Source organism: Nycticebus coucang, chromosome 4 (genome assembly GCF_027406575.1).
Source record: "Nycticebus coucang isolate mNycCou1 chromosome 4, mNycCou1.pri, whole genome shotgun sequence".
Taxonomy (NCBI): domain Eukaryota; kingdom Metazoa; phylum Chordata; class Mammalia; order Primates; family Lorisidae; genus Nycticebus; species Nycticebus coucang.
Window position 1 is genome coordinate 74,524,041 of NC_069783.1, and position 13,101 is coordinate 74,537,141.

General features: G+C 38.8%; 1 protein-coding gene across 4 annotated transcripts in view; it reads right to left on the bottom strand.

Annotated features, from left to right (window-relative positions):
* GCFC2 (GC-rich sequence DNA-binding factor 2) overlaps positions 1-13,101 on the bottom strand; it is a 50,427-nt gene that overhangs the window by 23,482 nt on the left and 13,844 nt on the right. For all 4 annotated transcript variants that reach the window (XR_008379488.1, XR_008379487.1, XM_053587712.1 and 1 more), the window contains exon 5: positions 10,478-10,593. Coding sequence is in view for 2 of the 4 variants with exons in the window: in XM_053587712.1 (XP_053443687.1) it covers positions 10,478-10,593 (116 nt within the window). In the remaining 2 variants the exon portion in view is untranslated. The remainder of the gene's footprint in view (positions 1-10,477; positions 10,594-13,101) is intronic.

Genomic DNA, 13,101 nt, shown 5'->3' on the forward strand with positions numbered 1-13,101 from the left:
GAGACTTAAAGGACAAAAATTCAGCAAGTAACCTGGTGGATTTGAGCTGCACTAAGAGAGAAGGTTGCAGAACGCACGTCAACCCCGCTGAGGCAAGCTGCGACCACAAGGATACAAACAAAAGGTACAAAATTCATCACCAAGCGGACGGGAGTCCCCTCCCCCATGAGAACGGCTCAGAGTGCCCCACAAACAACTGGGCAGAGTTCAAAGGTCCTCCCACTACACTCCACGGAGAGACACTCTAAAAACTGGACCTACCTCCCCTACTGGGGTGCCACGGCGTCCTCCTGCCAGGCATAAAACTGTATAAACTGTATATGGTCTCTACCTGGAATTTTGAGCTCCCAGCGCTCTCCTTCGCTCCAGACCCGGTCGGTTGGCGGAGAGGGGACTGCACCAGAGTGGCAGTTCCCTGAGGCACAGTGCGACAGCTGTCTTTTGGTGATAACACGGCCAGGCATAAAACTGTGTAAAGCTGTGTGTGTTCTCTGCCCGCAACCCCAGGCTTCCAGCGCTCCCTGCGCTCCACTCTGCTCTCGCTCCAAGGTCTGGAGGCCTGTCCCCCAGGGGTCCAGACTCTTGGGCGATTGCTCGAGGGGTGTAGACAGTCCTGGGCTGCAGCCTGTCGGTGCAGACTCTGGGGTACTGAGCGGAGAGAGGACGATTGGCCAGAGGGGAGCTACATCGGAGCAACGGGTTGCCTGAGCCATAAGGCAGCAGCCCTCTTTTGCTGGCAGTGTGGCTCAATACATAATATTCTGAAGCCACAACCCCTGTCTCCCTGGGCAACCAGAGACTCTGAGTATAGGATTTGCCTGAGGCAACTCTAACTTGCAAACCAGGGAAACTCCCAGGGTACGGCTGACCCAGAGGTCCGGCTTTACTAAACCTAAGATCCACCTGGCCCTCAGCGGATCGTCAGCCTATAGACAATACAAGAGCAAAGACAAGCTGATTTGGAACTCAATTCAGCTTCTCTTCTGCAGGGGAAACGCAGAGTTGTTCTGTTCTGTTCTGTTCTGTCAGTAACATAAATCAGGGGTGAGACTGGACCTGAGTGAAAACCCCTCAACCTTCATCTAGCGCCCGAGGTTGTCAGGCCTCACCTCCTCCTGCTGGAGAGAGGCAGAGCGCAGCGGCCTGGCAGACTTCCTTGTGATTCACGCAGGTACAAACTCCTGGAGTACCGATTCACTACAGGCAACTGGGTCAGCCAACTGCAGGGCTATCAGTGACTGGGTGTGAAGTGGTGCAAGGTGGGGAAGGAGGCAGCAACCTTCCCAGACTGATTTACAGGCTGGGTGGCTTCTCCTAACTCCTCACAGCACTGGAGCAAGCCATACTAGAGTAGTCACCAGACCCCTGTGATCCAGTTCCCAGAGACCTCTTAAACTCTCTCACCCGAGACAGGTGCAGACTGAGACAACTGATTTGGACATTTTTGAACTGAACCAATCACCTGAGGACAAATCAGGTGGTGCCCTAGGTGCACGGTGGTAGGAAGGTTTGATTTTTCTTTTCCAATTGTTTGCCGGTCGGGGGTGGGGTGACTTTTTTGCTGATATTTCTCCACAGCTGAGACTTCAATCCAGAGTATCTGTTTCACTAGGGTGGAACAGAAACCAGCTGAAAACAAGGCAGAACCATTTAGCCCCACCATACCAGACAGGGCCCCAGTTTCTCAGGCCACAACACTGTATGGACCCTTGACAAAGCCCCAGGGGAAAAAATCAGAGGGAGTAAAACAACCATGGGACGGAATCAGCGGAAAAACTCTGGTAACATGAACAACCAGAAGAGATCAACCCCCCCAAGGAAAGATATGGCAGATGCAATTGAAGATCCCATTCATAAACAACTGGCTGAGATGTCAGAAATCGAATTCAGAATTTGGATTGCAGACAAGATTAACAAAGTGGAATTAGGAATTCGAGGAGAAATTCAAAAGTTGTCTCAAGAATTTAACGAATTTAAAGACAAAATCACCAAAGACTTAGACACACTGAAGCAAGAATTTGCAGCCCTCAAAGATATGAAAAATACAGTAGAATCCCTCAGTAACAGAATGGAGCAAGCAGAAGAAAGGATTTCTGACATCGAAGATAAAGCCTTTGAATGCTCCCAAACTCTCAAAGAGGAAGAGAAATGGAGAGCAAAAATGGATCACTCACTCAGAGAGCTCTGGGATAATTCGAAGAAGGCAAATATCCGAATCATAAGAGTTCCAGAAACAGATGAAGTGGCCTCGCTGGGCACAGAGGCCCTTCTGCATGAAATTATGAAAGAGAATTTTCCACACATGCCTAGAGATTCTGAAATTCAGATAGCGGACAGCTTCAGAACCCCAGCACGACTCAACCCCAATAAGACATCCCCAAGGCATATCATAATTAACTTCACTAAAGTTAATATGAAGGAGAAAATCCTCAAAGCTGCCAGGAGAAAGAAAACCATTACCTTCAAAGGCAAGAATATTAGAATGACTGCAGATCTCTCTGCTGAAACTTTTCAAGCCAGAAGAGGGTGGTCACCGACTTTTAATCTCCTAAAGCAAAATAACTTTCAACCCTGGATCTTGTATCCAGCTAAACTGAGTTTCATTTATGATGGAGAAATTAAATACTTTAATGACATTCATATGTTGAAGAAATTTGCCATAACCAAACCAGCTCTTCAGGATATTCTCAGACCTATCCTCCATAAGGACCAACCCAATCCTATACCACAAAAGTAAACTCACTCAGAAACTTCGGATCAAACTCCAATTTCCACACTGGCGAAAGGATTAAAAATGGCCACTGGACTTTTGAAAAACTCGATATCCAAAACTTCACCAGACGTATCAATATTCTCCATTAATGTGAATGGCTTAAACTGTCCTCTAAAGGACAGTTTATATAAAAACTGGATATAAAACTGGATATAAAAACTGGATATAAAAACTCAGGCCAGATATCTGTTGCATACAAGAGTCACATCTTAACCTAAAAGACAAATACAGACTCAGGGTGAAAGGATGGTCGTCCATATTTCAGGCAAATGGTAATCAGAAAAAAGCAGGTGTTGCAATTTTATTTGCAGATACAATAGGCTTTAAACCAACAAAAGTAAGGAAGGACAAGAACGGTCACTTCATATTTGTTAAGGGTAATACTAACTATGATGAGATCTCAATTATTAATATCTATGCACCCAACCAGAATGCACCTCAATTTATAAGAGAAACTCTAACAGACATGAGCAACTTGATTTCCTGCAGCTCCATAATCGTCGGAGATTTCAACACTCCTTTGGCAGTGTTGGATCGATCCTCCAACAAGAAGCTGAGCAAAGAAATCTTAGATTTAAACCTAACCATCCAACATTTGGATTTAGCAGACATCTACAGAACATTTCATCCCAAATAAACTGAATACACATACTTCTCATAAGCCCATGGAACTTACTCCAAAATCGATCTCATCTTAGGTCACAAGTCTAACCTCAGTAAATTTAAAGGAATAGAAATTATTCCATGCATCTTCTCGGACCACCATGGAATAAAACTTGAGCTGAGTAACAACAGAAATCTGCATACTCATACAAAAACATGGAAGTTAAATAACCTCATGCTGAATGATAGCTGGGTCAGAGATGAGATTAAGAAAGAAATTGCCAATTTTTTGGAACAAAACAACAATGAAGACACGAACTATCAGAACCTCTGGGACACTGCAAAGGCAGTTCTAAGAGGGAAATTTATAGCACTGCAAGCCTTCCTCAAGAGAACGGAAAGAGAGGAAGTTAACAACTTAATGGGACATCTCAAGCAACTGGAAAAGGAAGAATATTCCAACCCCAAACCCAGTAGAAGAAAAGAAATAACCAAAATTAGAGCAGAATTAAATGAAATTGAAAACAAAAGGATAATACAACAGATCAATAAATCAAAAAGCTGGTTTTTCGAAAAGGTCAATAAAATAGATAAACCTTTGGCCAACCTAATCAGGAAAAAAAGAGTAAAATCTCTAATCTCATCAATCAGAAACAACAAAGACGAAATAAGAACAGACTCCTCAGAAATCCAAAAAATCCTTAATGAATATTACAAGAAACTTTATTCTCAGAAATATGAAAATCTGAAGGAAACTGACCAATACTTAGAAGCACGTCACCTTCCAAGACTTAGCCAGAATCAAGTGGAAATGTTGAACAGGCCCATATCAAGTTCGGAAATAGAATCAACCATACAAAACCTCCCTAAAAAGAAAAGCCCGGGACCAGATGGTTTCACGTCTGAATTCTACCAAACCTTTAAAGAGGAATTAGTACCTATATTACTTAACCTGTTCCAAAAGGTAGAAAAAGAAGGAAGACTACCCAACACGTTCTATGAAGCAAACATCACCCTGATCCCCAAACCAGGGAAAGACGCAGCAAGCAAAGAAAATTATAGACCAATATCACTAATGAATATAGATGCAAAAATATTCAACAAGATCCTAACAAACAGAATCCAGCAACACATCAAACAAATTATACATCATGACCAAGTCGGTTTTATCCCAGGATCTCAAGGCTGGTTCAAGATACGTAAATCTATAAATGTAATCCAGCACATAAACAAATTAAAAAGCAAAGACCATATGATTCTCTCAATCGATGCAGAAAAAGCTTTTGATAATATCCAGCATCACTTCATGATCAGAACACTTAAGAAAATCGGTATAGAAGGGACATTTCTTAAACTGATAGAGGCCATCTACAGCAAACCCACAGCCAATATCATATTGAATGGAGTTAAATTGGAATCATTTCCACTCAGATCAGGAACCAGAAAAGGCTGCCCATTGTCTCCATTGCTTTTTAACATTGTAATGGAAGTTTTAGCCACTGCAATTAGGGAAGAAAAGGCGATCAAGGGTATCCATATAGGGTCAGAAGAGATCAAACTTTCACTCTTCGCGGATGATATGATAGTATATCTGGAAAACACTAGGGACTCTACTACAAAACTCTTAGAATGATCAAGGAATACAGCAGCGTCTCAGGTTACAAAATCAACATTCATAAATCGGTAGCCTTTATATATACCAACAACAGTCAAGTTGAAAAAATAGTTAAGGACTCTATCCCATTCACAGTAGTGCCAAAGAAGATGAAATATTTGGGAATTTATCTAACAAAGGATGTGAAAGATCTCTATAAAGAGAACTATGAAACTCTAAGAAAAGAAATAGCTGAAAATATTAACAAATGGAAAAACATACCATGCTCATGGCTGGGAAGAATCAACATAGTTAAAATGTCTATACTACCCAAAGCAATATATAATTTCAATGCAATCCCTATTAAAGCTCCACTGTCATACTTTAAAGATCTTGAAAAAACAATACTTCGTTTTATATGGAATCAGAAAACACCTCGAATAGCCAAGACATTACTCAGAAATAAAAACAAAGCAGGAGGAATTACGCTACCAGATCTCAGACTATACTACAAATCAATAGTGATCAAAACAGCATGGTATTGGCACAAAAACGAGAGGTAGATGTCTGGAACAGAATAGAGAATCAAGAGATGAATCCAGCTACTTACCGTTATTTAATCTTTGGCAAGCCAATTAAAAACATTCAGTGGGGAAAAGATTCCCTATTTAACAAATGGTGCTGGGTGAACTGGCTGGCAACCTGTAAAAGACTGAAAGTGGACCCACACCTTTCACCATTAACTAAGATAGACTCTCACTGGATCAAAGATTTAAACTTAAGACATCAAACTATAAAAATACTAGAGGAGAGTGCAGGGTAAACCCTTGAAGAAATCAGGATGGGCGAGTATTTTATGAGGAGGACCCCCCGGGGCAATTGAAGCAGCTTCAAAAATACACTACTGGGACTTGATCACACTAAAAAGCTTCTGCACAGCCAAGAACATAGTAAGTAAACCAAGCAAACAGCCCTCAGAATGGGAGAAGATATTTGCAGGTTATGTCTCCGACAAAGGTTTAATAACCAGAATCCACAGAGAACTCAAACGCATTAGCAAGAATAGAACAAGGGATCCCATCGCAGGCTGGGCAAGGGATTTGAAGAGAAACTTCTCTGAAGAAGACAGGCGTGCGGCCTTCAGACATATGAAAAAATGCTCATCATCTTTAATCATCAGAGAAATGCAAATCAAAACTACTTTGAGATACCATCTAACTCCAGTGAGACTAGCCTATATCACAAAATCCCAAGACCAGAGATGTTGGCGCGGATGTGGAGAAAAGGGAACACTTTTGCACTGCTGGTGGGAATGCAAATTAATACATTCCTTTTGGAAAGAGATATGGAGAACACTTAGAGATCTAAAAATAGATCTGCCATTCAATCCCGTAATTCCTCTACGGGGCATATACCCAGAAGACCAAAAATCACGTCATAACAAAGATATTTGTACCAGAATGTTTATTGCAGCCCAATTCATAATTGCTAAGTCATGGAAGAAGCCCAGGTGCCCATCGATCCACGAATGGATTAATAAATTGTGGTATATGTACACCATGGAATACTATGCAGCCTTAAAGAAAGATGGAGACTTTACCTCTTTCATGTTTACATGGATGGAGCTGGAACATATTTTTCTTAGTAAAGTATCTCAAGAATGGAAGAGAAAGTACCCAATGTACTCAGCCCTACTATGAGACTAATTTAGGGTTTTTACATGAAAGCTATAACCCAGTTACAACCTAAGAATAGGGGGAAGGGGGAAAGGGAGGGGAGGGAGGGGGGAGGTGGGTAGAGGGAAGGGGATTGGGGGGATTACACCAGCAGTGCATCTTACAAGGGTATATGTGAAACTTGGTAAATGGTCTGTGAAGCTAGTGAATGATGCCCCATGATCATATCAATGTACACAGCTATGATTTAATAAAAAAAAAAAAAGAAACTCCCATTGTTTCTTTAAAAACTCCTGGAAGGTGTCTAGTATCTGACTCTGAATGAACGCTTTACAACGAGAGAATTACATACGAATTAACATTCATAGTATGTGAACTAGAATCAGACTTCATTTCTAATTCAACTCTTCCTGGTAACTTGCTATATAATTCAAACTGTTTAGCACTTGTTTAGGGTTAAGTATCCTCTCTCCAAATTTTCCTTCATTTGTCTTTCAAAGTCTACAGAGAGAGTTAAAAAATAAATCAAGATCGGCTCAGTGATGGTAGCTCAGTAGTTAGGGTGCCGGCCACATATACTGAGGTTGGCGGGTTGGAACCTGGCCCAGGCCTGGTAAGAAAACAATGACAACTACAAAAAAAAATATAGCTGGCCGCTGCGGTGGGCACCTATGGTCCCAGCTACTTGGGAGGCTGAGGCAAGAGAAATGCTTAAGCCCAAGAGTTTGAGGTTGCCGTGAGCTGTGATGCACAGCACTCTAGTGTGGGCGACACAGTGAGACTCTGTCTAAAAAAAAAAAAAAAAAAAAATCAAGATAATAAGGTATAGCAGGCATTATTAAAATGTTTAAGTTGAGTGGAATATTATCGGCCATAGCAGTAAAGTTAGAAGAATGTATTATGTGGAAAAAGCTAGGTACAAAATAGGGTACACAGTGTACTTCTTTTTTGTGTGTAAAAATAGAGCAATACATAAATATGTATTTGCAAGTGTAGACAAACCACTTCCGGAAGTAAATTTAGAAAACCGGTAGCAATGATTTCCTTAAGGGAAGGTAACTTCCTTTTCTTTGTATAAACTTTGTACTACCTGATTTTTTTTTAAACCATAAGAGTGTATTTTCTTTTTAAAATAAAAAACAAAAACCATTTAACCAAAAAATCAAATAAAGTTAACAGTTGCCCAAATAAGATAATTTATTAACCTAAGTCAGTGATTTGGTGCCTTTTTTCTGTTCTATCTTTCATACAAGTTAATTCTCTTAAATAAAATCTCATAAAACCCACCTTATAGGCTCTGGGTTACATGCACTTCTAGATGCAATAGCTGTAATTCTAGCTGTCTTCTTCTAACTAAGGAAAGCATTATCAGAGTATCAGTAAATGATAATAAAGTCATTACAGAAATAATTTTGAATCTGTTAAAGTAATCTCACCATTCAACATCACTATGGAAACCACAGAAGTTGGTAAAACTTTTTTTTTTGGTAAAAGGCTGGACAGTAAATATTTTAGACTCTGAGGACTAGATAGCTGCTGTTGGAACTACTCAGTTCTATGCTGCAGTGCAGCATGAAGACAGCCATAGACAGCACATAAACATACAAGAATGCCTGGGGTCCATTAAAACTTTATTTTTACCAAGGCCTGGCACAGTGGCTCACGCCTGTAATCTCAACACTCTGGGAGGCAAGGTGGGTGGATTGCTTAGCTCAGGAGTTTGAGACCAACCTGAGCAAGAGCGAGATCCTGTCTCTAAAAGCAGCCAGGCACTGTGGTGGCCGACTGTAGTGCCAGCTACTCAGGAGGCTGTGGCAAGAGGATCACTTGAGCCCAAGAGTTTGAGGTTGCTGTGAGCTATGATGTCACAGCACTCTTCTGAGGGTGACAAAGTGAGATTGTCTCGAAAAAAAAAAAAAACAAAAAGCCACCAAAAATACTTTATTTACCAAAATTTTGTTTACCAGAGGGTGAGCTGGTAGATGCCCAGAGGGTGAGCTGCTAACCCTGTAGAATACAGAGATAATTTAATATCTACAAACTGGTACCTCTAAAGATTTTGAAATAGTTAACTCTCACTATAAAATGTTACAAAATGTCCTTTCTATATCAGATTGCTATTTAAATGATTAATATATTATAGTTACAATGTAATTAAGAAATAAAACTACTTTAAAGCTGATTCACAGAAAAGATGAAGAGGAAAAAAAAATTTGAACCTATTCTAAGGTAGCAAAAAAACACATCCCTAAAGCAATGAAAATGTTCTTTAAAAATACCTGCTTTATGGCAGCACCCATAGTTCAGTGGGTAGGGCACTGGCCACTTAGACCAAGGCTGGTGGGTTTGAACGCAGCATAGGCCAGCTAAAACAATGACAACTGCAACAACAAAAAAATATTATGGTGGGTGCCTGTGGTTCCAGCTACTTGGGAGGCTGAGGCAAGAGAACTGCTTAAGTCTAAGAGTTTGAGGTTGCTGTGAGCTGTGATGTCACTCTATCCAGGGTGACATAGTAAGACTCTGTCCCCCCACCAAAAAAAAAAAACACCTGTTTTAGCAGAAGAATCAAACTCTTTCCTTGTGTGTATATCAAACTGTTATAAGGATGAATAAACTTCTACTATCATATTTGTTTTTTCATACATCTAAAGATAGAAAATAGATCCTGAATAGTACAATTATAAGATAAAAACATTTAAAACTAAACAACTTATGATGGGGTTTGCTTTAGTTTTAGCAAAAATATCACATGCTAATGTTAAGAGACAAGTATTAATAGTGGTAGAATAAAAGATAGCTGTGCTTTAGAATGGTAATCTGTACCAAGATCTCTGACAAGGTTAACTTTCTCTAGAAATTTACTTTAAGGGAAAAAAAACCAACACATACAAATCCAAAGATGTTCATTATCTGTAGCATTATGCATAACAGAGAAAATTTAGAAATCAAAACATACAATAGAGAAATACTTAAGTAAATTATAATATAACAATCATATGGATAAACATGATAGTTTTTATAATGTAGAAAAATGCTTATTCTTACATTAAGTCATATTTACTGACTTTAACCATGTAATATACATCTGTTATAAATACTAAAAAGACATACAGTATCTCTCCATCATCCACAGGGAAATGTTCCAAGACTCCTAGTGAATGCCTGAATCTCTGAATAGTACTCAACTCTATATACACTGTTTATTCCTATACATACATATCTATGATAAAGTTCAATTTATAAGTTAAGCATAGTACTCTTGCAAAAAATAAGGTGCTTATTAAGGTACTTATTTTTTGCAAAATAAGAATTGTGCAATACTATAAAAGTCAATCTATAAAAGAATTGTGCAAAAAACACAAGCACTGCAATACTATAAAAGTCGATCTGACAACCAAGAAAGCTTACTAAGTGACTAACAGGTGGGTAGCCTAGAGCATGGAGATGCTGGACAAAGGGGTGATGCCCACCCTTGGTGTATAGAAAGTGACATCTTGAGATTTTACTACATCACTCAGAACAATATGCAATGTAAAACAGATGAATTAGTTCTAGAATGTTCCCTTTAATATGTTTGGACTATAGTTTGACCATGAGTAATAAAAATCACAGAAGGTGAGAGTGTGTAGATAGGAGAGGACAACCATATACAAAAATAAAATCAGTTGTATTAGTATGGTAACACAGGAAATGCTATTTTTTCCCTATAAATTGGTTTAATGTTAACATTTAACCATCAAATTAACATCGTTAATTTAAGAGAATATAGTAATTTTCCACTATTAAATACCTAGGACACATGTATATTTCAAAATTAATATTACTCACCTGGTATTTAATTGCTTCTTAATAATTTCTAAATTTACTGGTGGGAATGAAATGGAAGTATCAAACTTCTTCACTCTTCGAGATCTACTGCTGTCAGAAATATCTATGTCTCTTTCCTAAAAATAATAAGAAAGTTGATTTTACAAAAAACATTTCCTTTACCTTACAAATGTTCAGAGTATAGAAGGAGACTGGATGATCCCATCTCTTGTGGCTCAAAAATTCTATGTCTTTGTAATTTTTCATAGTCACAATGAAATGCTTTAAAAATCTTCAGTTTTAACATTTACAAATTTCAAATTCACATGTAAGAGGCAAATGTTAAAAATCAAATTTTTTAAAACAGTTTAGTCCATGAGGTTTTTAAAGCTAATTTTATTTACATCTAATGAACTCTCAGAAAGACAACAGTCTTTGCTGAATATTCCCATGTGGTAGATACAGCTGTCTGGCTAATCTGACACCTGTTTCCATGATAGAAATAGCTATTTAACTCCAACTTCATCCTATTTAGTTAAGAGTAAATGAAAGTCTACTGGAGGGCTTCTGAAGGCTTTACCTTTCTTTAAGCCACTGCTATTTGGGTTTTCTGTTACTTGCAGAGAAATGCACTCCTAACTAGTACATCTTGTAACATGTTATATTTCACATTAGTGTCCGCTGACTAATTACAGCTCATCAATTCCAAACACGCCTTGGAATGTTCAAAAGATCCTAAAGAACCTGTAGTTTACACATGGACATATGAAGAAGTGGACAAGATCTTTAACCAACTCACTGGCTTAATTATCTGTTTTATATTTTCCAAGAAGCATCAACATTTCTCATTTCAAATTTTACAAAGCCTCCCATCCAGCTCCAATATTATTTACAAATCCCCAAACACTTCTGATATTTTCAGTCTCAAATTCCATTCAATATCACTACTTCTGTACTGGCTTTTCCAAACCTCCCCATTTATCCTTCTTCTTACTGTACTGACCACCCATTTGTTCCTTTGTTCTATCTTGGGACACACCACAAAGTTCCATCATAAAACTTGTAGAATTTCACTGTGTTCAGCTTTGTAACCTCTTCCAACAAATATTACACATCATTACAAGTGCCTCTAATAGGCTACTGATGACCCCGTAAAAGACATGTTCATGTTCATATAAATATTACGGTATCTGGCAAAAGATGTATTTAAGTTAAATTAAAGATTTAAATAGGAAGACTTTATCCTTGATTAGCCAGCTAAGGCTGATGTGAAGATGGAACGGAGAGAAACATGTCCACGAGTCAAGGCATGCCAACAACCCCAGAAGCTAGACAAGTCAAGGAACAGATAGATTCTCTTCTAGAGTTTCTGGGTGGAGTATAGCTCTAATAACACTTTTTTGTTTTTGGACTTCTGGTCTCTGGGAGTTAAAAAGATTCTATCATTTTAAGTCACTAAGTTTGTGGTAATTTGTTATAGTAGCTACAGGAAATTAATACCATGGTATATGGTAAATCTTCAATAAAGCAACCAGTAAAAACATTCATGTTAGAAATAAAAAACACAAATCACTTAAGTGTGGGAGTCTGTTTTTGCCACCTAAACTTGAACCTAAAGTTGGCAAGACTAGTGAAACATTCCCTATAATATTGGTCATTACAGATTGAGCTATGCTTCCTTTCATGCCAATAGAGAAATGTACTAAGTGCTATTAAAAAAGTTTATCTTCTTTGATTAGAAATACCACTCTTAGCAATTACTACAAGAGGACAGTCTGAAAACATACACCTGAAAAAAGAAAGGAAGGAGAAAAAAAATAATTAAATATTCACTCATTCTTACACAAATAACCCAAAATGTTTGGAATTAAGAATGGTTAAGAGGGCGGCGCCTGTGGCTCAGTCAGTAAGGCGCCGGCCCCATATACCCAGGGTGGCGGGTTCAAACCCGGCACCGGCCAAACTGCAACCAAAAAATAGCTGGGCGTTGTGGCGGGCACCTGTAGTCCCAGGTGCTCGGGAGGCTGAGGCAAGAGAATTGCTTAAGCCCAGGAGTTGGAGGTTGCTGTGAGCTGTGTGAGGCCACGGCACTCTACAGAGGGCCATAAAGTGAGACTCTGTCTCTACAAAAAAAAAAAAAAAAAAAAAAAAAAGAATGGTTAAGAAAATTATGATTCACTGACTCCAATGAATATTATGCAGCTATTAAAGTTAATATCATAACTATGCATAAACAGGAAAAGATATTTATAACATGCCAAGCAAAGAAATCAGAATTAAAAATTGTTTGCAATGAGAGTGGCAGTATCCAATCTGATTCCAAGGTTTAAGAAGTCATGCAGTGGGCAGTGCCTGTGGCTCAAGGAGTAGGGCACTGGCCCCATATGCCGGAGGTGGTGAGTTCAAACCCAGCCCCGGCCAAAACTGCAAAAAAGTCATGCAGTGCCCAACATCTGCACATATCTCATCAGTAAGAAATTTGCCAGAGGTGTCGGGTTCTAGCCCAGCCCGGGCCAAAAAAAAAAAAAAATAATAATAATAAATAAATAATAAAAAAAATTTTCTTCAATTTATCTGTATTATTTTTTCCAAATGGCTACTAAGGTTTAAATCTTATTAAATCTTTAGATTTACTTTTCTAAAGT